This window comes from Phymastichus coffea, unplaced genomic scaffold, assembly GCF_024137745.1.
Source record: "Phymastichus coffea isolate CEN01 unplaced genomic scaffold, Cenicafe_Pcof_1.1 PCOF00002, whole genome shotgun sequence".
Classification (NCBI taxonomy): Eukaryota; Metazoa; Arthropoda; class Insecta; order Hymenoptera; family Eulophidae; genus Phymastichus; species Phymastichus coffea.
The window spans coordinates 8770792-8792607 of NW_026706813.1; the positions used below are offsets into that span (position 1 = coordinate 8770792).

The 21816-nt window shown below is 41.1% G+C and overlaps 2 protein-coding genes across 2 annotated transcripts in view; both read left to right on the top strand.

The window, feature by feature from the left end:
• The window catches only part of LOC131663214 (26S proteasome complex subunit SEM1), a 419699-nt gene extending 409466 nt beyond the window's left edge, over positions 1–10233 (top strand). Inside the window, exon 3 of the mRNA XM_058933465.1 lies at positions 9567–10233. Coding sequence (XP_058789448.1) covers positions 9567–9612 — 46 coding nt within the window. The 3' untranslated portion in view covers positions 9613–10233. The remainder of the gene's footprint in view (positions 1–9566) is intronic.
• Positions 1–21816, top strand: part of LOC131663209 (neuroglobin-like) — a 506796-nt gene that overhangs the window by 73794 nt on the left and 411186 nt on the right. The window lies entirely within an intron of this gene.

Genomic DNA, 21816 nt, shown 5'->3' on the forward strand with positions numbered 1-21816 from the left:
AAAATTTTGATTATAACAAAGTAAAAAAAAACGAGATAATTTTTCTGAGACTATTAAATTTAAGAAGAAAACAATGTTGAAGAATAGAAATTTAATTAGTTGAACTATTCAATAAGTAGTGCTATATTAAATATAAACTATATGTAACAATAAGCAGAGGTCAAAGTCAATATGAAAAATTATTTTTAACTGAAAAAATTATCTACTTGAATAATAAATAGGGGACAAATTCACAATAGAGAATCAGAGAATCAATTAATTTAATTAATAAATTGTTCAGAGACATCCGTATGACAAAAATACAGTTTTTGAGCATTTAACCTTCAACTGACCCTCTCGGGTCATAAATACAAACTTGAAATATCTTTTTGGATGTAATTTTTCCCGCTCTATACGATTCCGGGGTCAAAAATAACGATTCCCATTATAAAAAGCACTTTGACCTTTAGATGACCTTGAAAAACGTATCAAGGGTCAAAGTAGATGGTAGCATTTGGTGGACCCCTCTGTCTCCTGCAACTTTTGTAGAGGTCATTTTTTAATAACGTTTGTTTTTTACTAGGTTATGCGCGTGGTCGGATTACAATGAAACATCCTGTATGGTTCTTCTTTTTTAGAAGGAGTTGCGGAATCCCTTTTGTGGATTCCCCTTAGTCTTGTTGACTAAGGAATTATGTTGGACTCCCCCCCCCCCAAAAAAAAAGAAAAAACAGACCTACCCACCTAACCGCCACCTCCTTGATGTCCTTCTCCCAGCCAGGGACTATATTACTTCTGACTGGAGGTTCTGTCTGTATTCGTCCGTTCGTGTCATTCCTCCGTATCTCATTACGTCACGTCACTCCGTCTGCTCAGTTATCTGTCAAGCAAATGTCCGCGTTATTATGTCTCAGTAGTTTCTGTATTAGGTAGCAACTAAGCGCCACCATTCGGGGTTATGCAGCATCACCTCCACAATGTTATTAGGGTTGTTGCTGCCGACCGTTGTCTCTAGTTCATATCTGAGTCTTGTCCAGTGGTCACTCGCGATAAACGTGTATTTCGCGTCATCCCGTTTCCTTCCGAGAAACAGCCTCAAGTCCCGTATCCGTCGTCTCATCCAATTACCGCCTCGTTCTTCTATCCAACGGCCTAGCCACATGTCAACCGTCCTATCACGCTCAGCGATTGCCGCGTTCTTTCGTCCTATATCCGCGCTACTCTGGTATATCCTTTTGCGTTTAAAGGCCAGGAGATCCACAGGTATTGCGCCAGCCACCATCAAAAGAGCCTGTGCAGAAACTGTTTTGTAGGAACAAGCGATTCGCAGTACCCCCTGTCTCTGTACCATCATCATCATCTTACAGTAATTCTTTGTCTTTAAAGAGTCTGTCTGCATTTTCGCACCGTATAGGAGGATCGAGTGAGCTGTCGCTTTCAACACTCGCTGTTTCCGCGATCTCGATCCCGTCGTATTTGCCATCAGACAACTCAAAGATGCTATCTTCTCTGCCGCTTTTCGGGTTGTCTTCTGTATATGAGGCCAGAAGATAATCATCGTATCGAGGGTTATCCCAAGTTACTTAACTTCCCTCTTGGTCTCCATCTCGTATGTCCCCACCCTCATGTGTATTATCGTCTGTATGTGTCTTATCGTGAGAAACGTCTTTTCCGTTGCGAGTTGCAATCCGTGGTCTGTCATCCATCGTCCAACACGCCTCATAGTCTGGTTCAAAGTCAGCTGCGCCAGCTCGGGGGACCTCTCCTTAATCACCGCTGTCTTATCTGTCTCTTTACCTGTCCTTGATCATCTTGTACATTATCCGTCTGTTTTCAGGTAATCCTCCAGAACCCGGACCAGATATGATGGGATCTCGAAGTTGCTTTTTAGCACCTCCAAGATATCCTCTCACCTGGCCGAGTTGAAAGCATTCCTACTGTCGAGCGTCGCCAGCAACACTATAGGTCGCGCCGTGTGGCAGGGTCTGTCTAGTTCCAGGAAAGAGTCGACCACCTTTTAGATCGCTTCAATTGTCGATCGACCCTTCCTCAAACCGAACTAAAAGTCAGAAAAACCCCCTCTAGCCTGTATTACGTCCAGCAATCTCGGTCTCAGTAATTGTTCAAAGAGTTTACCAGTCATGTCAAGTAAACGCAACGGTCGGTATGTCGAAGGCGTGCCATGATCGCTCCTACCTTTTGGGATAAGAACGAGCCTTGCCACCTTTCACCGGTTGCTGAACGTTTCTGTCGTGAGCACGTGTTCTACAGGTCGAGGAGTATCTTCGATCGTAGAGGAGACATGAGCCGGAGGATCTCGACCAGTACTACCCATAGTCCCGGCGACTTGCCCGTCTTCATCTTATTCGTTGCTCTGGTGCTCAACGGCAAAGGCAGGGAGCATCAGTGCGTCTACGTTGTCTGTTACGTTCATCCTAATCGGGTGCGTCGGAAACAATCCGTCAACAATCCATCCTGCTGTTTCAGCATCTTTACGTTCCGGTGGAACTCGGGCCCCTAGTTTGCCGGCCACGATTTTATGCCCAGTTCCTCAGGAATACTCGTTCACCTCCTCGCAGAGCTTCCTCCAGCATCGTGTCTTGTTGTCCTGTATTGCTTTCGACAGCGTCTTCCGTGCTGTTTTGTATATGGCTTTGTAATAGCGTCGGCCTTCAATGCCGATAAACCCACTACTATTACCAATTTTTAAGGGGAGGGTAAGGGAGGCGGTGTATCGCTCCTAGCAAAGCAGGAAGGAGAAGGTGTAGACTCAATGATTTCACACACTCAACTTCGTTAATTAACCGTTTATTACACTTGCACTTCCCTGAGTACCGACGAGAATACATAACCACTTAACACTAGTAATGCGCAATACTTATACTAAATGAGATGACCGGCACGTTAATCCATGACATCTCATTAACCGACTCAAACGACTAAGTGACGAAGATACGTAGCGCCGGCTTGTGAAAGCCTGGCGCCGCACACAAACCGCGAGACAATGCCGAGGAAAATAGAGAGAGAGAAACGAGAGGAGAGCAAACTAAACCTGACCAAAAGTGATGGCTGCTTGGCAGGTGGGCTGCAGGTGAGGTGGCTATTGCAAGACGTGGCCCAATTCTCTTTTTGTCGTCACGGCTTCACGCTCTTTGTCGTCATGGCTCTCACACCCTCTCTCTGGTTCGAGGTCAAGAAAAGATGGCAATCCTTCCCAGTGCGGTCGATCTCCTTCGCGTGCGACGATCTAGTAGTGCGTTCGAGTCGGCTTCTCACGTCTTCCCCACCACTGTCCTCCTAATCGGCGGCACGCGGCGCTGCCCAGCGTGACAAGTGCCGCGCGCCGAGCCTCACCGCGCTACATATATTTTCTCTCTCTCTCTCTCTCTCTCCTACTCTTGATATTTCCTTCCAATTTCTCTTGCTCGCTGCCTTATCTCTCTCTCTCTCTCTCGCTACAATACTGAAAAAAAAATAAAGGCAGGCATCAGACACGTCAAATAACGTGCGTCCGATGCCAGCCGTGCGCGTATGCCTGAGATGGAGAGGGAAGCAAGCACACGGTGCAGGCCATGACCGGCCTACACCGTCACAGTTTTGAGGTTTTCCCTTTCGGGTCCGCCCCCTGCCTTGTCGCCGATTTGCCAGACGTATCCTGCGTAGCTCGACTAGCTCGTTCGTACACCAGTATTGTGGTTGTCTTTTTAGTATTTGTCGACGTTTTGGCATTGTGCTTCTGCACAAGTTGTCTATTAATTTGGCCGTTTCGTCTGTCATTCTTTCCGTTCTTCGCCGGCCCGTCAGCTCGGGGGGAATTTTCACCCCTGGAGCTGGTGCTGCCATCAACTCCTGCGAAAATTTTCGTCCGTCGAGTTTACGTAGGTTCTACCGCAGGGGTTGGTGGGTTCTCGTCTTGTTTCCGTCCGTTCCACCACTTCAAAGACGATGTACTGGTGATCGCTAGCTGTGTAGTCTTCGATCACCGGCTATCCCCTCAGCCATGGCAGGGTTCTGTCCGACGTCATCGTGACGTCGGGAATGGAGTCTCCGACACCTGGCCGTTTGTATGTCGGCGTATGTCCCATATTTACTACTACTAGGTCGAGCCTTGCGACCATTTCCAACAGTAGTCGTCCGCGCAGATTCGTTTCATTCGTTCCCCACTCGATCCCTCTTGCGTTGAAATCCCCCGCCACGATGACATCCTCGGACAGGCCCCTGATTCCGTCTTCTAGAAGTGCCGCCTTTCTTTCGAACTCCACTACGGTGCAATTGGGTGTCAGGTAGATGCTGAGATAAGTGACCGTCGACTGTAGTCCAGACGTAGTCGTCCTCAACACCACGATTGGAGACTCTAGATTGGGTGTCTCCCCTTATCTAGATAGCAGGCACATTCTAGACTATGACGATCAACTTTTCAGGGGTAGGTTTCGGATTTTCTTGAAACTTGGTCTACATATTGCCTATATGGTAGTGTATTCAAGTATGGATTATTAGATCATTATAACAAATTTTTCATCAAAAATTTTCAATTGTTTATAACTTTTGATATAATTATTATAATGATCTAATAATCCATACTTAAATACACTACCATATAGACAACATGTAGACCAAGTTTCGCGAAAATCCGAAACCTACCCTTGAAAATTGATCGTCATAGTCTGGAATGTGCCAGCAGTGATCTCTATCTCGTTCGTGATGTATGTCTTATACATAATACACAGGATTAGAATGTCCGCGTCATATTCGTCGTTACGAATACTACTACTAATACTACTACCACTACTACTATTATTATTATTGTTATGCCGCTTGTAAGAAATATCAAGAGCACTAGCTTCTCCTACTCTAAACACGTTTGGTTCACGAAGAACGTTCGTATTTACAATCTGCCTGTTAAACACAAGGATTCTAGGAAAAGGATATGGGAGTAGCTGGGACGAAACCATGAGTGCTTTCAACGACGTATTATGGAGCTTAGTAGTATAATATCATGTGTGCTACTCAAGAAACGAATAATCATGATGAATCATATGCTTGGACCTATACTTAAAAAAGATTGTACAATATGCTCTATAAAATGACAATCTAAATAGTTTTAGAAGGGAGAACTTCAGAAGTGTGAGACGACGCATAGTAGTAGGAGAACGATCTTGAAAGAGCGAAGCGCTCAATCCAATCTCATTTGTTAGAAGAATTACTTACGAGTATTTATAGTATCCCAGATCTCTGATCTCAAACTAAATCTCAATATCAAAATGAATTTTAAAATACTGAATACAATTAAAATGAAACCATTCGACCTTCTATAGAAAAGTTACTACGAGTTGAATGAACAAAAGAATTAATTAGTAACTTAATTAAGATAAGAGGATAATAATAAAATCATTCTTGAGCTCCATACTGAATTTAAAATTGTTATACCGGATCGAATTGCGAGAGAGATAAATACACATTATGAATGTTTTATTGAACTCCGTGAATACATACAAAGATACGATTTGTTCGTAAAATATCATGGTGCCAATCGATCTCAATTTAGTCATTAAAATTTAATATGCTTATTCCCATAAAACTTGAATCTATATATCAATAACTTTATTTCTTAATATAAAGGTTCACCTGATAATTTTTTTCTGGGTTTTCATTAAAGCAAGTCTCAACTAGTTTTGATTGATCCATAAGTGATGGATTCAAATGAAAGTACCTCGCCGTTAAGAGCATAGGTTAGAGTTTTCTTCGATAAAAAAAATAATAACTATGTATTGACTAACAGGAAAAGGTTGGTATCGATCCTTTCAAGCAAGGCTGGGCAAGTGGGTGCAGACAGTGATTGAAGTTTTACCCTTTTCATCACTACCTTTATAAGGTCTGCCCCATAGGTCTGCATCCACTTCTTCTTTCAGCTCTTGTCAGCATTGCTCCTTGCTGCTTTTGATTGCCTTAACCAGTTTGCGTCGTGCTGCTTTGTGAGATTCTTCGAGGTGACTTTTTCCTGGTTCGCGTGGCTTTTCTTCTTGCTTGAATGCTTTTCTTTCGATCCTTATTGTCGCTATTCCACCAGTTCATTGGCGGGTGGTCGTTGTTTGAGCGTTTTCGTGCCATCGTGGCATCATATACAACGGCGATTCTGCACATAACTTCTTCTGCCTCCTCTTGCATGCTATTGGTAGAAACAGGTTCAGTGTTGAAAATCTCTTGGAATAGTTCCACGTCAAATTTGTTTGCATTCCATCTTCTGAAGGACGTCCTCTTGAATTGAGGCCCCGCTTTTGCTTTTACGCTCAGCACTGCTCAGCTAATGAATGGATGGTCGCTCGCATTGAGGATGTCGTGCACAGTCTAGTCGTTTCCTCCTCTGGCTATACTAAGATTGACCAGATTTAGATCGATTATTTAGTTTCCTGTGTCCCTCTCGAAGGTGGGTAGGATCCCAGTGTTCGGTAGGGTCATATCCAGGCATAACATTGCCTGTAGTAGCTTGATTCAGTTAGCTTGGTGCAGTGGTAGTGTTTCTTGGCATCCTCGACCAGCCTGTTAAGCAAGTCCGTAAACTCGTTGATATTCAGACTGGGATGAGCCTATGTTGTAGAAAGAACGTCCCTGAGCTTGGCCCTAACAAAGCTTCTCTGTTTGGTGTCCGGCTGATTCTCAAACGGCCGATTGTTGCAGGACCAGATGGCAGCTTTGTCAGTAGCGTCTATCATCCATGCCTGCGTGTTCAGCCTTCTGTACGGATCAGCAATAATAGCCACATCTATCTTCATCTCACGGATCTTTTGGGTCAGCAGGTCGTTTACCGCCCCACAGTAGTTCTGGTTGTGCTGTACTACTCCCATTTTCTTCCAGGGGATTTGCTCTTATCCTTCCCGTGGAAAGCCGCACATTTGTAACTTCTTTCTAGGTAATGGTTATCTTCATCCCATTCACTGCATAAGGGACAGTGCAGGTCGTTGAGACAGTCGACGAATTTATGCCCTGCCTGGCCACACTTGATGCAGAGACTAGATCTGTCGATCTGGCTCGGGCATTTGCTGGCAATGTGCCCCATATTCCAATACTTAAAGCATTTCTACGGTCAAATGACCTCCTTATTTGGGCAGATTGCTAACCCAATCCATTCTGCTCCGTGCTGCCATGAACTTTTGGGCCACTCCTTCTGGCAATTTGATCGAGGCATTCTGCGTGCCCTTGTATGCCGGACGCAGCGCTCTTATGCAGCTGTTCTCTATTTGGATCTCGCTACCCGCTGCTTTCTACAGAGCCACCTTTACTTCTTGTGCCGTGGTAATCTCGTCGAGGTTGTTTATTAAGAGTTCGACCTCGTGAGACTTTTCAGTAACATCCGCATCAATTCCCATTACCTTAGTTACTTTGCTACGGAGGTCTATCATTTTATCGCCGTCACTCTGTTGAGAACTAACAACAGTTTGTCGTTGTTCGTCCTCCTAATTGTGTCGATAGTTCTTCTAGCTCCTCTTCGTTCAAATCGTCTTTGACTTTCTTGAGCACTTCCGCGTACGTTACGCCATCCTTGGCACTGACAAGAAGTGTTTTTGTCAGCATTTTCTTCTTATGCTATCTGGAAGGTTTCTTCTTCTCCTCCTCTTCCTATATTACACATTTCTTCTTCTTTTTCCTTTTTTTAGTTTGCTTCCAATCCATTTCTTAGACTGATAACGACTGCGGGCATTCCTTTTCTTTGTTCTCTAGCTTTTCAAGGGGAGAACTGCATTTCCATATGTGGAGCTTTTGCCGGGGGCGCTTTTTTCGGTGTCCGTGCTTCTTCTGCCGAGTGCGGGGAGATCACTTTCCTCTTCTCAGACCTTTGGTGGTCTGTCTCTCCTGGTGACATAAAGAGCTCTTTTGAACGCCTTTGAGCTGTTGGATTCTCGCAGGCGTTTGGGGTGCCATTAGTGTGGAGGAGAAATTGGTATTGTTCTTTGATGCGGCCTGTTTCAGCTTTCGGTTTTTTCCAAATGACTTCTTAATTTCCTCAGCCTTTTTATGTATATCGTTGTTAATATACCTGTCAGGTACTTTCAGCAGCTCTATGAGTTCTTCTACCAGCTTTTCATGTTTATCTCAAGCGGTAGGTATGTTCAACTTTAATTTAGATTTAGGGAAAGCATTCTCGGGCACCTTCTTTTGCGCCTCATTTTGGGATATTATATGCACGCTTCCATTCGCTAGCGTGCCTGTAGGTTGGTCCATTGCGGTACTCGCCAGGTTTCTTACGAGTGTGCTGGGTTTTTGTTGCTGTTGAAACAGCGTGCTGTTGCCTTTTCCAGATCTCTACGTCTGATGTTACTCCGACACAGGGAGGCGAGCGTCAGCCACCGGGGGTTGCACCTGATCGGAACTGACGGCAGGATTTCATATTTATATACCTGCCTGGATTACTTGTTCCATTATTTGGGAACACTGATCTTGGTTTTTTTATCCTTTTAACCTTTCCATCTTTTTTCTTCTTCATCCTCCGCGGTGCCGGGGTAAGGAAAACTTTCGCGACAGTACCGCCTGGGTGTTTCTTTCATGTAACTTGGTTTTATGCTGTCCGCTCTGCATATTTTATTTTTGCGGTATCCTCCACTGTTGTGGGGAGCATCGCCCTATCCGTAATCAGGGGAGGCGCCAGATGGGAATAAAACCAGAAAAACTTCCCTACTGGTGTGTATGTGTGTATGCGTGTATATGTGTGTATTCATGTGTATGTGTGTATGCTTGTGTGTGTGTCATTCTTGCCCAAATTTAGGCAAAGAAAATCGAATTTTCAAATTTGAATTATTGATAGAAACAATTAGAGGAACGCATCAGTCGTATTATATATATAATACAATTTATATAATATATTATATAAAATATGACTGATGCATTTCTCTAATTGTTTCTAACAATAATTCAACTTCGAAAATTCCATTTTCTTTTACCCAAATTTAACTCCTTCCTGTATCGTAAAGAAAAATCGTAGGAAAATTAAAAAAAAAACTTGTTACTTTTTTCAAGCCCTATCCTAGATATTCATTAGAAGTTTAAATTCCATAAATGTATGGTGTGCAATGTAGTTTTGAACAAAACATGACCATTTTCGTCAATTCAAAAAGTCTCGGTAAATATGAGAGATAGAAAAGTGTTTATTTGAAAAAAAAATGTTCACTAGTCTAAGTAGAATATGGTAAAATTTTTCTAAATTTGTTTACAAATAAATATTTTTAATCTTTGAAAATTTTCTTTAATTAACAAATGAGATATAATCTATGCGAATATTATATTTTCCATGAAGTAAAACAAAATACGGTCGCGTTGTACTTGTTCAAAAAATATAGCTTAATGATATAATTTTTTTACATACTATGGTATAAAAATTTGTTTAAGCATTTACAGTTGACGTTATATTGTCGTAAGTATCAGTATTATATTTATAAAATTGTTATTTATCGAAATTTTGGCAGATAGTCATTTATATTCAACGTTTAGTGATTGATAAGAATTTACACAAGTATTCAATGTATTAAATTAATTTTAAATTAGTATCAAATTACTTATTTCATATCTTGATATTAAAATGCAATTATATATTTCAGAGATTTTTGCTTTGATAATGGCAAAGAAGAAAAATGTATCTATTGACAGACGTGCGATGATTGTGGGCCTTCATAGAGTGGGGAAAACCAATCGTCAAATTGCAAATCACCTGAAAATTTCCAGATATACTATAAGTTAACATGTTAATAAATTTTTAAAGTATAGCACTACAGCTAATAGATTTGAAGGAGGTAAACCAAAAGTAACAACTAAACAAAATGATAAGTATATAGCATAAATCAGTTTACGTAATAGGCAATTAACTACTGCCGAAATCTAGTTTAACGTTCATAAACATCTCAAAATGTCGATAAGTGAAGGAACTATCAGAAGAAGATTTCGAGAACGAGATTTTTTTGTTAAGTAATATGAAGAAACCTGTATTCAGAGAAGTGAACAGAAAATAACGTTTGCTTTGGGCTGGAGAGCACAAAAATTAGATTGCAGCTGATTGGAAAAAAGTTCTATGAAGCGATGAATCTAAATTCAAAATCGTTGGAAGCAAAAGGAAAATTTATGTAGTTGTACGTCAAAGAATGAAAGAAAAATTTTCAGATAATTGTATTATACCGACAGTTAAACGTGGTGGTCGATCGATATAAGTGTGGAGATATTTTTCGGGTTCCCGTATTAATTCTTGTGATCTTATCAAAATAAATCGGATTATAAAAAAGAAAGGTTATTATATCATTATCGTAGGGCATATAGTTTTAACTCATTTTCTTTCTGTCTCTCAACACTTCTATCTTCTTTATTAATATATTGTGTTTATGGATTGTTCTTCCTTTGCATTCATACATGTATTTACAGTGTGGCATCTTATCCGGTTTGCGGAACTTCAGGCGTGCGTCTATGATCGAGTTTGATTCTCCTTGATGCCACCTTCTTGGTCGATGATCTAAATATGATTGCCGTTGTCTCTGTCAGCGTCGACTCCGACAATTTTGCTGTCATTGTCGCGGTTGCTATTTTCTTGATCGAACTGCACATTCCTTTGTTCGATTCGAGTGCCACCACCTCGCCTGCTTAGGTCCAGTGCATCGCTTCCTATACCTGCTCTTACATCTACGAGTTCTCTTTCGCATATTCCTCTTCTCCTCCTTTCCTCGTTCAATTGCTCTTGTAAATTAGTATTTTTGAAATTATTTTTTTTCAGTTTTTCATTGAATTCCGCTAATCATTCATTGATGTTTTTGGAATGCAGCTCTTTGTTTTCCCCATCTTTTTAATCATGTTAGTAATAAATTTCTTTGTCCGTTTATTTTATTCAACCAAGTATTCAATCATATTCAAATACATTCTTCGCAAATTTTTCGGCATATTCGCAGTAGTATTTATTAGATCTGTCTCCTATTAAATCTATCCTCATATTTCTTATGAATGCTTCAAAAGCACCGAATTACCCCTATTATTTTCCGAGTCGTCCACCTTGTTCACCTCGTGCAAACGTTTCTTTAGCATCTACAGTTAACTACTCTATGCCCTCGACGTCAAACGGCTCTACTTCCTTTCCTCCGTATTTACTTTCGATGAAAGTACTTCTTCCTCGTTCTCTCTTTCCTGGATTTTGGATTCTTTTTGTTGCTTCTCATTCTCCTTTTTTTTCGTAAGTAATAAACTGCGTGCCATGTAAGTCCTTGATCTTAGACGGTTTAGCTCAACTATGCCATGAAGTTTTTACTCTATTCTCTGATTCATCGCCAATATTAAAAAATATCATACCGTATGCTCGCATTCGAAATATTATGTTCTCTTCGCAACCTAATATTATCCCTTCATGACTAATAAGTTTTTTCTTTCTTTATCCATTTCCCTTTGTTATTTACACTGCCTTACTTCCTGATAATGTCCATGTAATCGCCAGTCTAATATCATTCACATATATTTTATCGTAGTATTATCTCAGTACATTTGTCCTTCTAATTTCTACCGTGATGAGTGGCTACGCCAATCGAAATCCAGGTGTATTTTCTCAAATCTAGGTGGACTATTTAAAACCTATATTGATGTTTTAAAATTCAGTTATCTTCAACAAAAATTCAACAAAATGCATTAGAATTTGCAATGAAATACCCAATGGAAATACATTTGGAAAAAAAAATACAGCCTATAAAAAAAATTTTTATAGGCCGTTTTTGATTGTTTTCATTTCATACACTTTATTTCTATTGTTTCATGACATTTTTATACTGTATATATAAAATTTGTTGAACAATAATTGGGCCATACGTGATTTATATCTTCTTCTGGTATTTTTACTATTATTTATTCTTTTACGTAATTAGTTCATTTTGTAATTGATAAAAGTCTTTATAACATTCAAGTTGTAGGTCATGAAGTTCAAGGTAACGAATTACTTATCAAAGCATTTTTTCAGGCTCCAATAACTGCATATTTGATAAAATTGGCAAAATATATTTGTTTTTAATTTAATTATACCACTGGTAAACAGAAAACCAATTTAAAGATATGTTCTTAGTATTCCAAGTACAAGACCTGTTCAAAAAGTATCGCGAATTTTGTATTTTTTAAGAAATAATTTATTTATTCATGGATATCTATTTTATCTCCTTCAAAGTAATCCTCCTCGGATATAATACACTTGTGTCAACGTTTTTTCCAAACTCAAAGCACTTAAAAAAATCATTTTTTGTGATCTTATTCAGCTCCTCCTTGGATGCCATCTTTATCTCCTCAATCGTGGCGTAGCGTCGTCCTTTCATAAGCCTCTTCAGTTTTGGAAACAGGAAAAAGTTACAGAGGGCCAGGTCTGGGGAATACGATGTCGGCGGCAAAATTACTGTGTTGTTTTTGGCCAAATATTCGCGCACAAGTAACGATGTGTGAGCAGGGGCGTTATCATGATGCAAAAGTCAGTTTTTGTTCTTCCACAAATCTGGACGATTCTAGCGGATTGCTTCGCGCAAATTGCACATAACTTGTAGGTAATATTACTTACCAACCGTACTACCCTGTGGCAAAAACTCTGTAATGAAAGAAAACTGTGAGCAAAACCTTCACATTCGACCGAACTTGGCGCGCTTTTTCCGGTCTTGGCTTATGCGGCAGCTTCCATTGGGATAATTGAGCTTTGGTTTCCACATCATAACCATAAAACCATGATTCATCACCAGTTATGATCCTCAGGAGTACATTCGGGTCGTCACGGACCGAGTTCAACATCTCCTGAGCAATGTCAACGCGATACTGTTTTTGGTTGAAATTGAGTAGTTTTGGCATGAATTTCGCTAATCGGTATGTTTAGATCCTCAGAAACTTCTCTAACGGTGATTCGACAATTGTCCAATACTATTTTCTTCACTTTATCAATGTTTTCATCTGTTGTTGACGTGCTTGGGCATCCGGCACGTTGTTCATCGTTCACATCTTCTCGGCCCTCTGAGAACATTTTGTACCACCGATAAACGTTGCTTTGGTCTAAGGTAGCTTCACCATATGCCACAGTCAACATTCGGAATGTGTCCGCGCACTTTATTTTGTTTTTCACGCAAAATTTGATACAGATTCTTTGATCCATTTTTTAGAATAGGCAAAAATCGAAGACGAGCCAAAATACATCCAAGCAAAACAGCTATCGAAAATTAACTGAACATTCAAAATGGCCGACCTTGTCAGCATAAGTAAGGGACATGAATACTCACATAACGCTACAAAAAAATCAAAAATTAAATTTACGTAGCTCGCGAAAATTCAAAATTCGCGATACTTTTTGAACAGACCTCGTATTTCCATGGTCAATGATGCAAATATTTATAATTTTTCGAAGAAATATAGAATACATTTTCAATGAATACGCTAACAATTAATGAACGGAGGTATGATTATATCAGGTAAATCACCTTAATATTCATATACTTGATATTAGTATCTTTGACATTTGCATTCAGAAAATGTTTTAAATTCTATGAAATATTTTTAAACATGCATAATATTTGTTAACCGTATGTGTTAATTTAAACAATTTAAATTTATTTTCATTTTCTTTATTTCTTCTTGATTAAATTTCAATTGCCAAATGTATATATCGTATTGTATTAAAATGGAATAGAAGGTCTTCGTGAAAATATTCTGTAATATTATAGAAATGAACTTTAATAACCTTATTATCATATTATTTCGAACGGCCTTTTCCTGTAAATATTTTTCTATAAGTATAAAGGGAAACTGATTCATATTTCATTTTTAATGAAAATGATAATGGATTTTTTAAATCATTTTAGACGTGTTTCTGAAGCATCAAGAGGTATAAAAATTAATGTCACATTTTCATTCATACAGCAAAAATTAATATATAATTTCAGAACGATTTTCAATGTGCCGTTAAGAAAATTCGGTCACTTTAGAAATAGAAATTATCGTAGTTTGTTCCTGATATAGCCGACATATTGATGCTGTTTATTGTAGTATGTCGCCGGTGTCCTCGATAAATTAATGTATTTACATAAAGCAACCCCTATTGCAAATAATGATGTTATGAAATGACGTAATAGATAGACGTTATGAAATGACGTAATTTTATGACATCATTGATCATGTCAGGGACAAAATTGTCGTTATGTTTTTCAAAATTTTGATCGATCTAAAATGAAATCATGTCTTTTTCGATTGATATTAAAGTATTTTTATGAAATGACGTCATGTAGAAACGTTAGAGTTTATTTATTAATATATAACAGAATTATCTGGCTGTTACCAATTTTTAAAAGGGGAAGGCAAGAGAGGCACATTTACTCTTAATAGTCAGGAATATCGAGAGGAAGAGGTCAGACAAATAAATTTAATGTGTTACTTTGTAACGGAGAATTCCGGCCGTACCCGTCTGGGTTGCTCGCGGCCGTCCGCACAAATTATTTATTCGGGGATTCGGGAAGCAAAAGACGTTCCCACGACTGAATATCGCGTCGAGCATAAACACGTTAAGCGCACAGATTCGAAGTCGGGATGAGGAGTGATACGGCGGCGAATAAACACAACAGCGGAATAACACTAATCCTTTAATCGTCAACAATGAGTTACAATACAGCGATCTCGCGCTTATACACTACGAACGGCACAACAATGAATCCGAACGCGAAAGGTGAATCGGCGGCTGATCAGCCTGCCGATTCTCTTTATAAATTAGACCGTTACAATAATGCCCGACAAAATACTTTTCGGTGATAGGCCATTAACGGGTAGCCAGCAGGTCTGCTGTGCTACCAACCACAGACCGACGCCCGAACATGCAAGAGAGAGAGATAAGAGGAAAATACGGCACCGACCTCGACCTTCAGTCTCTCCGACGGCTGGAGCGCTCTGCACTGTGACGTCACTGGTGTGCTCCCGACCGTATCGCTGGTACATTTGTTGTCGTCGCTATCTGTCCTCTGGCTCGCCCTCTTGCTCGCTCCGCAATATTGCTGCCTCGATCTCAACCCGCTCGCTGTTGTAGCACGTCACGTTCCTCGCGCGCTCACCCGCGCACCTCGCCGGTTACCCGCACGCACCGGTGCCGGGTATCTTGTGGGACACGGCTGGGCGCGACCCAGCCTCACGCTCTATCACTCGTCCGCGCACCGGGCGTGTCTCCGGAATGAACAAGACGTCGGCGAGGTCGCGAGGCCAACTCGGAAAAACCGCGACCTTTCGGTTTATCCGCGCGTGCGACTTTCTCCGCTCAATGCCTAGCAGAGACTCCCTGATTTTCCGCGGCGATCAGCAATTCGAGCGCTCTCTCTCTCTCTCTCTCTCTTTCTTTCTTCTTCTGCGCCATCTGCGTCGCTCCAGCAGTCAGCTCAGCCCGTGTTCAGCACCTCGTAAACAAAAGGTCCAAGCATGAGTGTGTGTGCCAAACGTACACACTCTCAGCCTGGCGCGGCGCACGGACATTTGCGAGAGCTAAACGGACGAGATCGGCCTAGCCGAGATTCTCCGTCACAACTTTTAAACCAACTTAACTATTATTTACTGAACCCACAATATTATCTATACTTAAGCTCGCAATACACTTAAACGCGCACTACACTAATGTCCGTACTTAGACTCGTATTTTATGAACTCGGAACTTAACAAGGAAAACTTAAACCTAATTACCTATGCATCAGAAGACGAATTGCCCGGCAACGGAATCGCTTCGACAGTTCGCGCCCCTTCACATTTGATCGGCTCAATCGGTACTCGGAATAGAGGTAGCCAGCAAACGATAGCTTGGCTACCTAATTGTTCGCGTAGCCGTACATCACCGAGAAAGAGAAATCGACCGAGAAAGAGAGATAACCTGACCTTTGTGGATGATCTCCTGGAAGGGGAAAGTGACAGCGGCGAACGAGTCAACCTACATACACGCGAGCTCTCTTTCTCTTTCTAACTCTCTTTCTCTCTCCGTCTAAATCTTTTTCTCTCTTCAGCTACAAATTTCTCTTTCTTTCTCTCTTCAGGCCATCTCGGTCAGGCTCGGCAATCTTCGGCAGCTGAAAAAGTACAAAGGCCATTAGTTAGGCGCAATACTAATATGCGTCTAACGCTGGCCACTCTACCTTGCCGAGAAAAAAGAAAGAGAGAGAGAGAGAGAGAGAGAGAGAGAGAGAGAGACAGAGACAGAGAGCAGATGGGAAGCAAGCACCTGACTTGCTCACGTTAAAAATAAAATAATCCATTTTTATATCTTATTACAATAACTTACAGTCAAGAAATATATAAAATGGTATATAATTATTAAAAAAACAAAAACGAAAAATTGATTTGACATGGGATTGAACCTCAAATCTTCGGATACCTTGACATATAGTTTATCTTTTTGCTACTGATGTTTAATGTGATGACTACGATTTTTATTCTATATTTTATAACTAATGTTATTTAGCGCGCGTTGTGCGCTCTTTCTATTATCTTTTTCGTTATTTATAACAAATTTAACCATTTTATCAGATAATTTGGAGATGCTAATAGCAGAAAATAAATTTAAAATACATTACATCCATCGACTTTTATTGATGAATAAAATTAGAATTTAAATCCATTTTTTACAAAATATGATGAACTTTTACTTATTTCAAAATGTATAGGAAAAATTATCTAAACGATTAAGTAAATCTATTATTAATAAAATGTCTAATGAATGATCACGGAACGCCGATTCGTCCGATGGCTCTTATCATCGTTTGTTTGCTATTTCAGGCTGTGAGTGTGCATGTGTACACCCTCATGCCGATTTTTTTTGTTAGATATGCGGCGAGTGAGATGATTGATGGAACCAGTAGCGTCCAATGACTGCTGTAGACTGAGAGATACGACAATCACGGAATCAAGGAAGGGAGGGAGCGGAGGGCTAAGAGAGAGTTGACGAGAGAAAGAATTGAGGGGCGATTTTAAGCTGGAATGTCAGATCAGGCGCGATGCCGATTTTCCGACGGATTTTAGAGTTTTGTTTTGTGTGCGGACTCATTGGATTTTAAGTATATTCATTTGCGGATACAAATCCGGAGTGTGGGACATATTATTTTGAGTTTTTTTGTTTGCAGTTTGTGGCTGGGTCGTAACCTAGATGTGAGGATCCCGGAGAGATTCCCCGTAGACGACGCGCGTGATCTTCAATCTGGTCGGAAATTGTCAACGGCTAGCAACCGGATACAAGAGGTAAAACTATCGTCTGACAGTAGCAATAGTGGTATTAAAATTAATTTCATTAAATTGAGTGTTATTGTGTTTCACTTAACATAAATTTTTGTCGTATTATTAGTTTCGTGCACGATTCATATATACACTCGGCATATTATTCAGCTGTCAAAGTGTTCGTGTTTTCCGAACCCATCTCTTATTAAATAATTTGTGCGGATAATCCCGGGTAAAACTTTTAGGGTTGTCTCTCGTATTTTTCCACTTACTAAGCTACAAGGCATCTGAATATATTATACAGGGTGTGTGAAAAATTCTAGGAGAGCATAATAACTCATGCTTTTCCTCATTTTCAGAAAAACTATTTCATACAAAAATTATCGGATTTTTTCCTGATTGTTCAATAGTGACTTTGAATTTGATCTTGGTCTTGACTTTCAACATTATTTGAAAGTAAGTTCAGTTTTTAAATGGAAACTCCCAAATTGCAGAAATAAAAATCAGGAAAATTTCCTTTTTAACTGTATAAGATATATGGCGGATCAAACATGATCCAAAGGTTATTTGAAGGTTAAATGTCTTTGGAATCGAAGAATTCCTAAAACAGTGTTATAGTTTGACTGGATTGTGTTTTCGGAAAAAATATTTCATTCAAAAGTAATACGATTTTTCCTTTTTTATTCAGTAATGACTTTGAATTTATCTTTGGGCTTAACTCTTAAGGTAACTTAAAAGTTAAATTGGGTTTTTTGAATAGAACTCCATCTTTATGACCTCGGACAAAAATAGAGCAATTATTCGATGTTAGGAAAATTCTGCATTTTTTCAATTAGACATTCTTAGATCGCATATTACTGAGATAAAACATCTGAAGAAAATAGTCATAACATCAGTTATGGCGAAACTCTTTATAGCTCAGCCAATCAAATCAAGATTCTGCAAAGTCCAGCGAGGAAGGTAAAGATTCTGTATAAACCAGCCAGTCAAGGTTAGACCATCCGTAGCTAAGCCAATCAAGGCAAAACCTTTCTCGATTGAGCTAGTCAAGATAAGATATTTCGTGATCCAACTAATCAAGGCAAGATCTTTAACAGTCCAATCAGTCGAGCCATGACCATTTACAGCGCAGCCAATCAAGACTCTACGCAATTGAATCATGGACGACCACAGCCATTCAAAATTATTTTGAACGATTTGAAAAACCTCAGCGCAGAGAAGCACAGCGACCATCTTCTAAGACTTATCAATAGGGAGGGAATAACCTTGACAAATATGTCAAGGACATTCGCCTGTCTTGATGAGGCCTCGGAGGTTGAAGTCAGTCGCCAAAAAGAGGATGACGTTATCCAAAGAGTTCTCCACACCCAGGAACAGGAGTAGAGGGAGAGAAGACGAAGCAACCCAGATCTGAAGTAGCAAGAGTCCTGAGCCAGGAAGAAGCCCCAAGGAAAACTATCCTTGGGCGAAGCCTTTCCCGGGAAATAGAGCACCTGAAGGAGGGAGTCGACCGTAACCGCAAGTTGGTTGGCCGGATCCTAGAGACCCTTAAGACTCTCCAGAGCATACAGGTGTGTGCGGAGCGAAAGGCACAGGACATGCACCAAAAAATACGGGAGCTGGAGGGTGGAATACATGAAATAACCGATGTAGTCCGTTCATCCCAGCGCGACTCGATTCAACCGCGCCCCAGACGCAATGTGGACTTCCAGGATACATTCACCTGCCACTACGACTCTGAGATTCCGGGAAGCACACCGGGTCCTCTAAGGCCCGTTCCCAGGAGAAAGGACGTTACCCCACCGGAAGTCCTCCAAAGAAGAGGAGGTAAAGAGGATCTAGAAGATTACGAAAGATCCGCCTTACCAGTTCGACGAAGAAGTATAAGCGGATCGTCTGGCACCGTTGCCCAATTATTCTTAGGGCTCTCCACAACCTATGATGTTGGAAAAATTGTCCGCGGATGGAAATTGAAGTTTGCGGGCAGTAGGGCACAAAGCGTGGACACGTTTCTGTCATAGTTGGAAGAGCTGTACGTGGGCGAAGGACTAACCGACGACGAGGTACTTTGATCCGTATCGGATATCCTAGAAGGTAACGCGAGGACCCGGTACGATAACAACAAGCACCAGTGGCTAAGTTACGCCGACATCGTCGCCGACGCCCGAGAATGGTTCAGCAACAGTATGCAACAGCAACAAAGGCTGTTGCAGGAAGCTCACAAACCGGTTCCAGGGCAAAGACGAATTGGTGAGAGACTACGTGTCCAACCTGGTAGCTCTTGTGAATTGATTGGAACCACCAATGTCCTTGGAAAGGTTATTGGACATGCTGCATGCAAACCTCCTTCCGAACATTCAGATACAGCTGCGTCGGAGTGAGTTAACGTCAATACGCGAATTTAATAGGACGGCGACCGAAGTACAAAACACTTTGTCTTACGATTAGCGTCCACGCGTATTCACGGACCCAAGCTCGACTATCTTCCCTCAGCCCGCATACCAGCCGAGCAAAAGAACGGCTAGTAATAAATTCCAATCCGCTGTAGTAGTCAGTGAAGAGAAGAGACGTGCAAAGAAGAAGCAGGGAGAAAGCCCATCATCGTAGCAGCGGCTGAAGGAAAAAAGCCGCTAAAAAGCACGGAAGATGGAAGAGAGTATGCAACTCGTGGTTACGACCCAGAGAATGAGACTAGATGGTGGTTGCGGGTAGACATAGGTGACTTTAAGATTAGAGCACTCTATGATACCGGCGCCTCATTTACGGTAATGGGTCAGTTAGGGCTGAGATTGGCATCGGAGATGAAACTCGGACTGAATGTGACCAGGGCGGGCGATGCAAGGCTCGCCGACGGGCGTCCATGCCCCGTCATTGGTCACGTGATGTTCCCCTTTAAGGTAGGGGGAATCACAAGAAAGATAAGAGTCGCCCTTACGCCACTGCTTACGGATAACTGCTACGTAGGCGCGAATTTTATAAGAGACTTCCGCGCAGTCTTGGATCCCGATGAGGATGAATTATGGTTGAAGGACGCCCAGGTAAAAGTACCTATGGAAGCGGCGGGAATTGATGGTACGGCATTTCTCGCACCGGTAGGACTGTGGGAGGCCACGGAAACACAGCTTGAGGAAATTGAGGATCTCGTCAGAAGATTGATTCCGGACGGAGGAGATGTTTTAGACTGTGCCCTGGGGGTTGATCACGAAATACTACTGTGGGCAAAAAGTAAGGTGAATTTGTTTGTAAAATGAAAAATCTTTATTTATTCTTCTACATCAATGTCATCCCCTTCGAAGTAATCCCCTCCCGATAAAATACACTTATGCCAACGTTTTTTCCAATCCTCGAAACATGCCAAATAGTCCATTTCCGGTATAGCCATCAGCGCCTTCTTCGATTCAGCTCTTATCTCCTCAATCGACTCGAAGCGCGTTCCCCGGAGTGGTCTCTTGAGTTTTGGGAATAGCCAGAAGTCACACGGAGCCAAATCAGGCGAATACGGTGGTTGCGGAACGATATGCGTCGAATTTTTGGCGAAATGGTCACGAAGAACGAGTGCAGTGTGAGATGGTGCATTATCGTGATGCAAAAACCAAGAGTTGTTGGTCCATAATTCTGGTCTTTTTAGACGAATTGCTTCACGCAAATGACGCATAACGGTCAAATAATATTCCTTATTAACAGTTTGGCCGGGTGGAAGGAATTCATAGTGCACCACACCACGAAAATCGAAGAAAACTGTCATCATGACCTTGATTTTTGAACGACTTTGACGTGCTCTTTTCGGTCTGGCCTCGCCTTTAGCACGATATTCGCTTGATTGGTCGGTTGTTTCAGGGTCGTAAGCATAAATCCAAGTCTCATCTCCCGTAATCATGCATTTGAGCTTGTCCTGATAGTCAGAAAGCATTGTTTCACACACATCAACGTGGCGACTTTTTTGCAAGAAATTGAGCGTTTTCGGTACAAACGAGATTTGACTTTTCGTAGGCCCAAATGGTCTTTCAAAATTGTTTTCACAGATCCTTCTGATATTCCGATCATATCAGTAAGGTCTCTAACAGTCAACCGACGATTTTCGAGCACTAATTCCTTCACTTTATTGACGTGTTGGTCATCTGTTGACGTCGATGGTCGTCCGGAGCGCTCCAAGTCATCAACACGTTCTCGACCCTCTTTGAAGTCTTTGTACCACTTATAAACATTTTTCTGCGACATGGTAGAATCACCAAAGGCCTTCCGCAACATCCTCAACGTTTCCGCAGCCGAAATTTCATTCCGCAAACAAAATTTGATGGCACTTCTTTGCTCAATTAAATCAGACATTGTAAAAATCGAAACATGCACTCTTGGTCGTTTGGTAAACACAAGCGTAAATATATTACTGATGATGACATTGACATGAAATTTGTCCCAGATGTCATTCGCAGTCCTACCAACTCAAGAAAAAAAGAACTAGCCCGAAATGTTAAGCCCGCGAAGTTTAAATTGAAAATTCACCTTACTTTTTGCCCACAGTAGTAGATGTTGGAAGTGCTCGATCCATCAAACAGAAGTACTACTCAGTTTCTGAAAGGGTGCCGGAGGAAATGCTCGCGCTGGTCAAGGATATGCTGGAAAAAGATGTAATCGAACCAG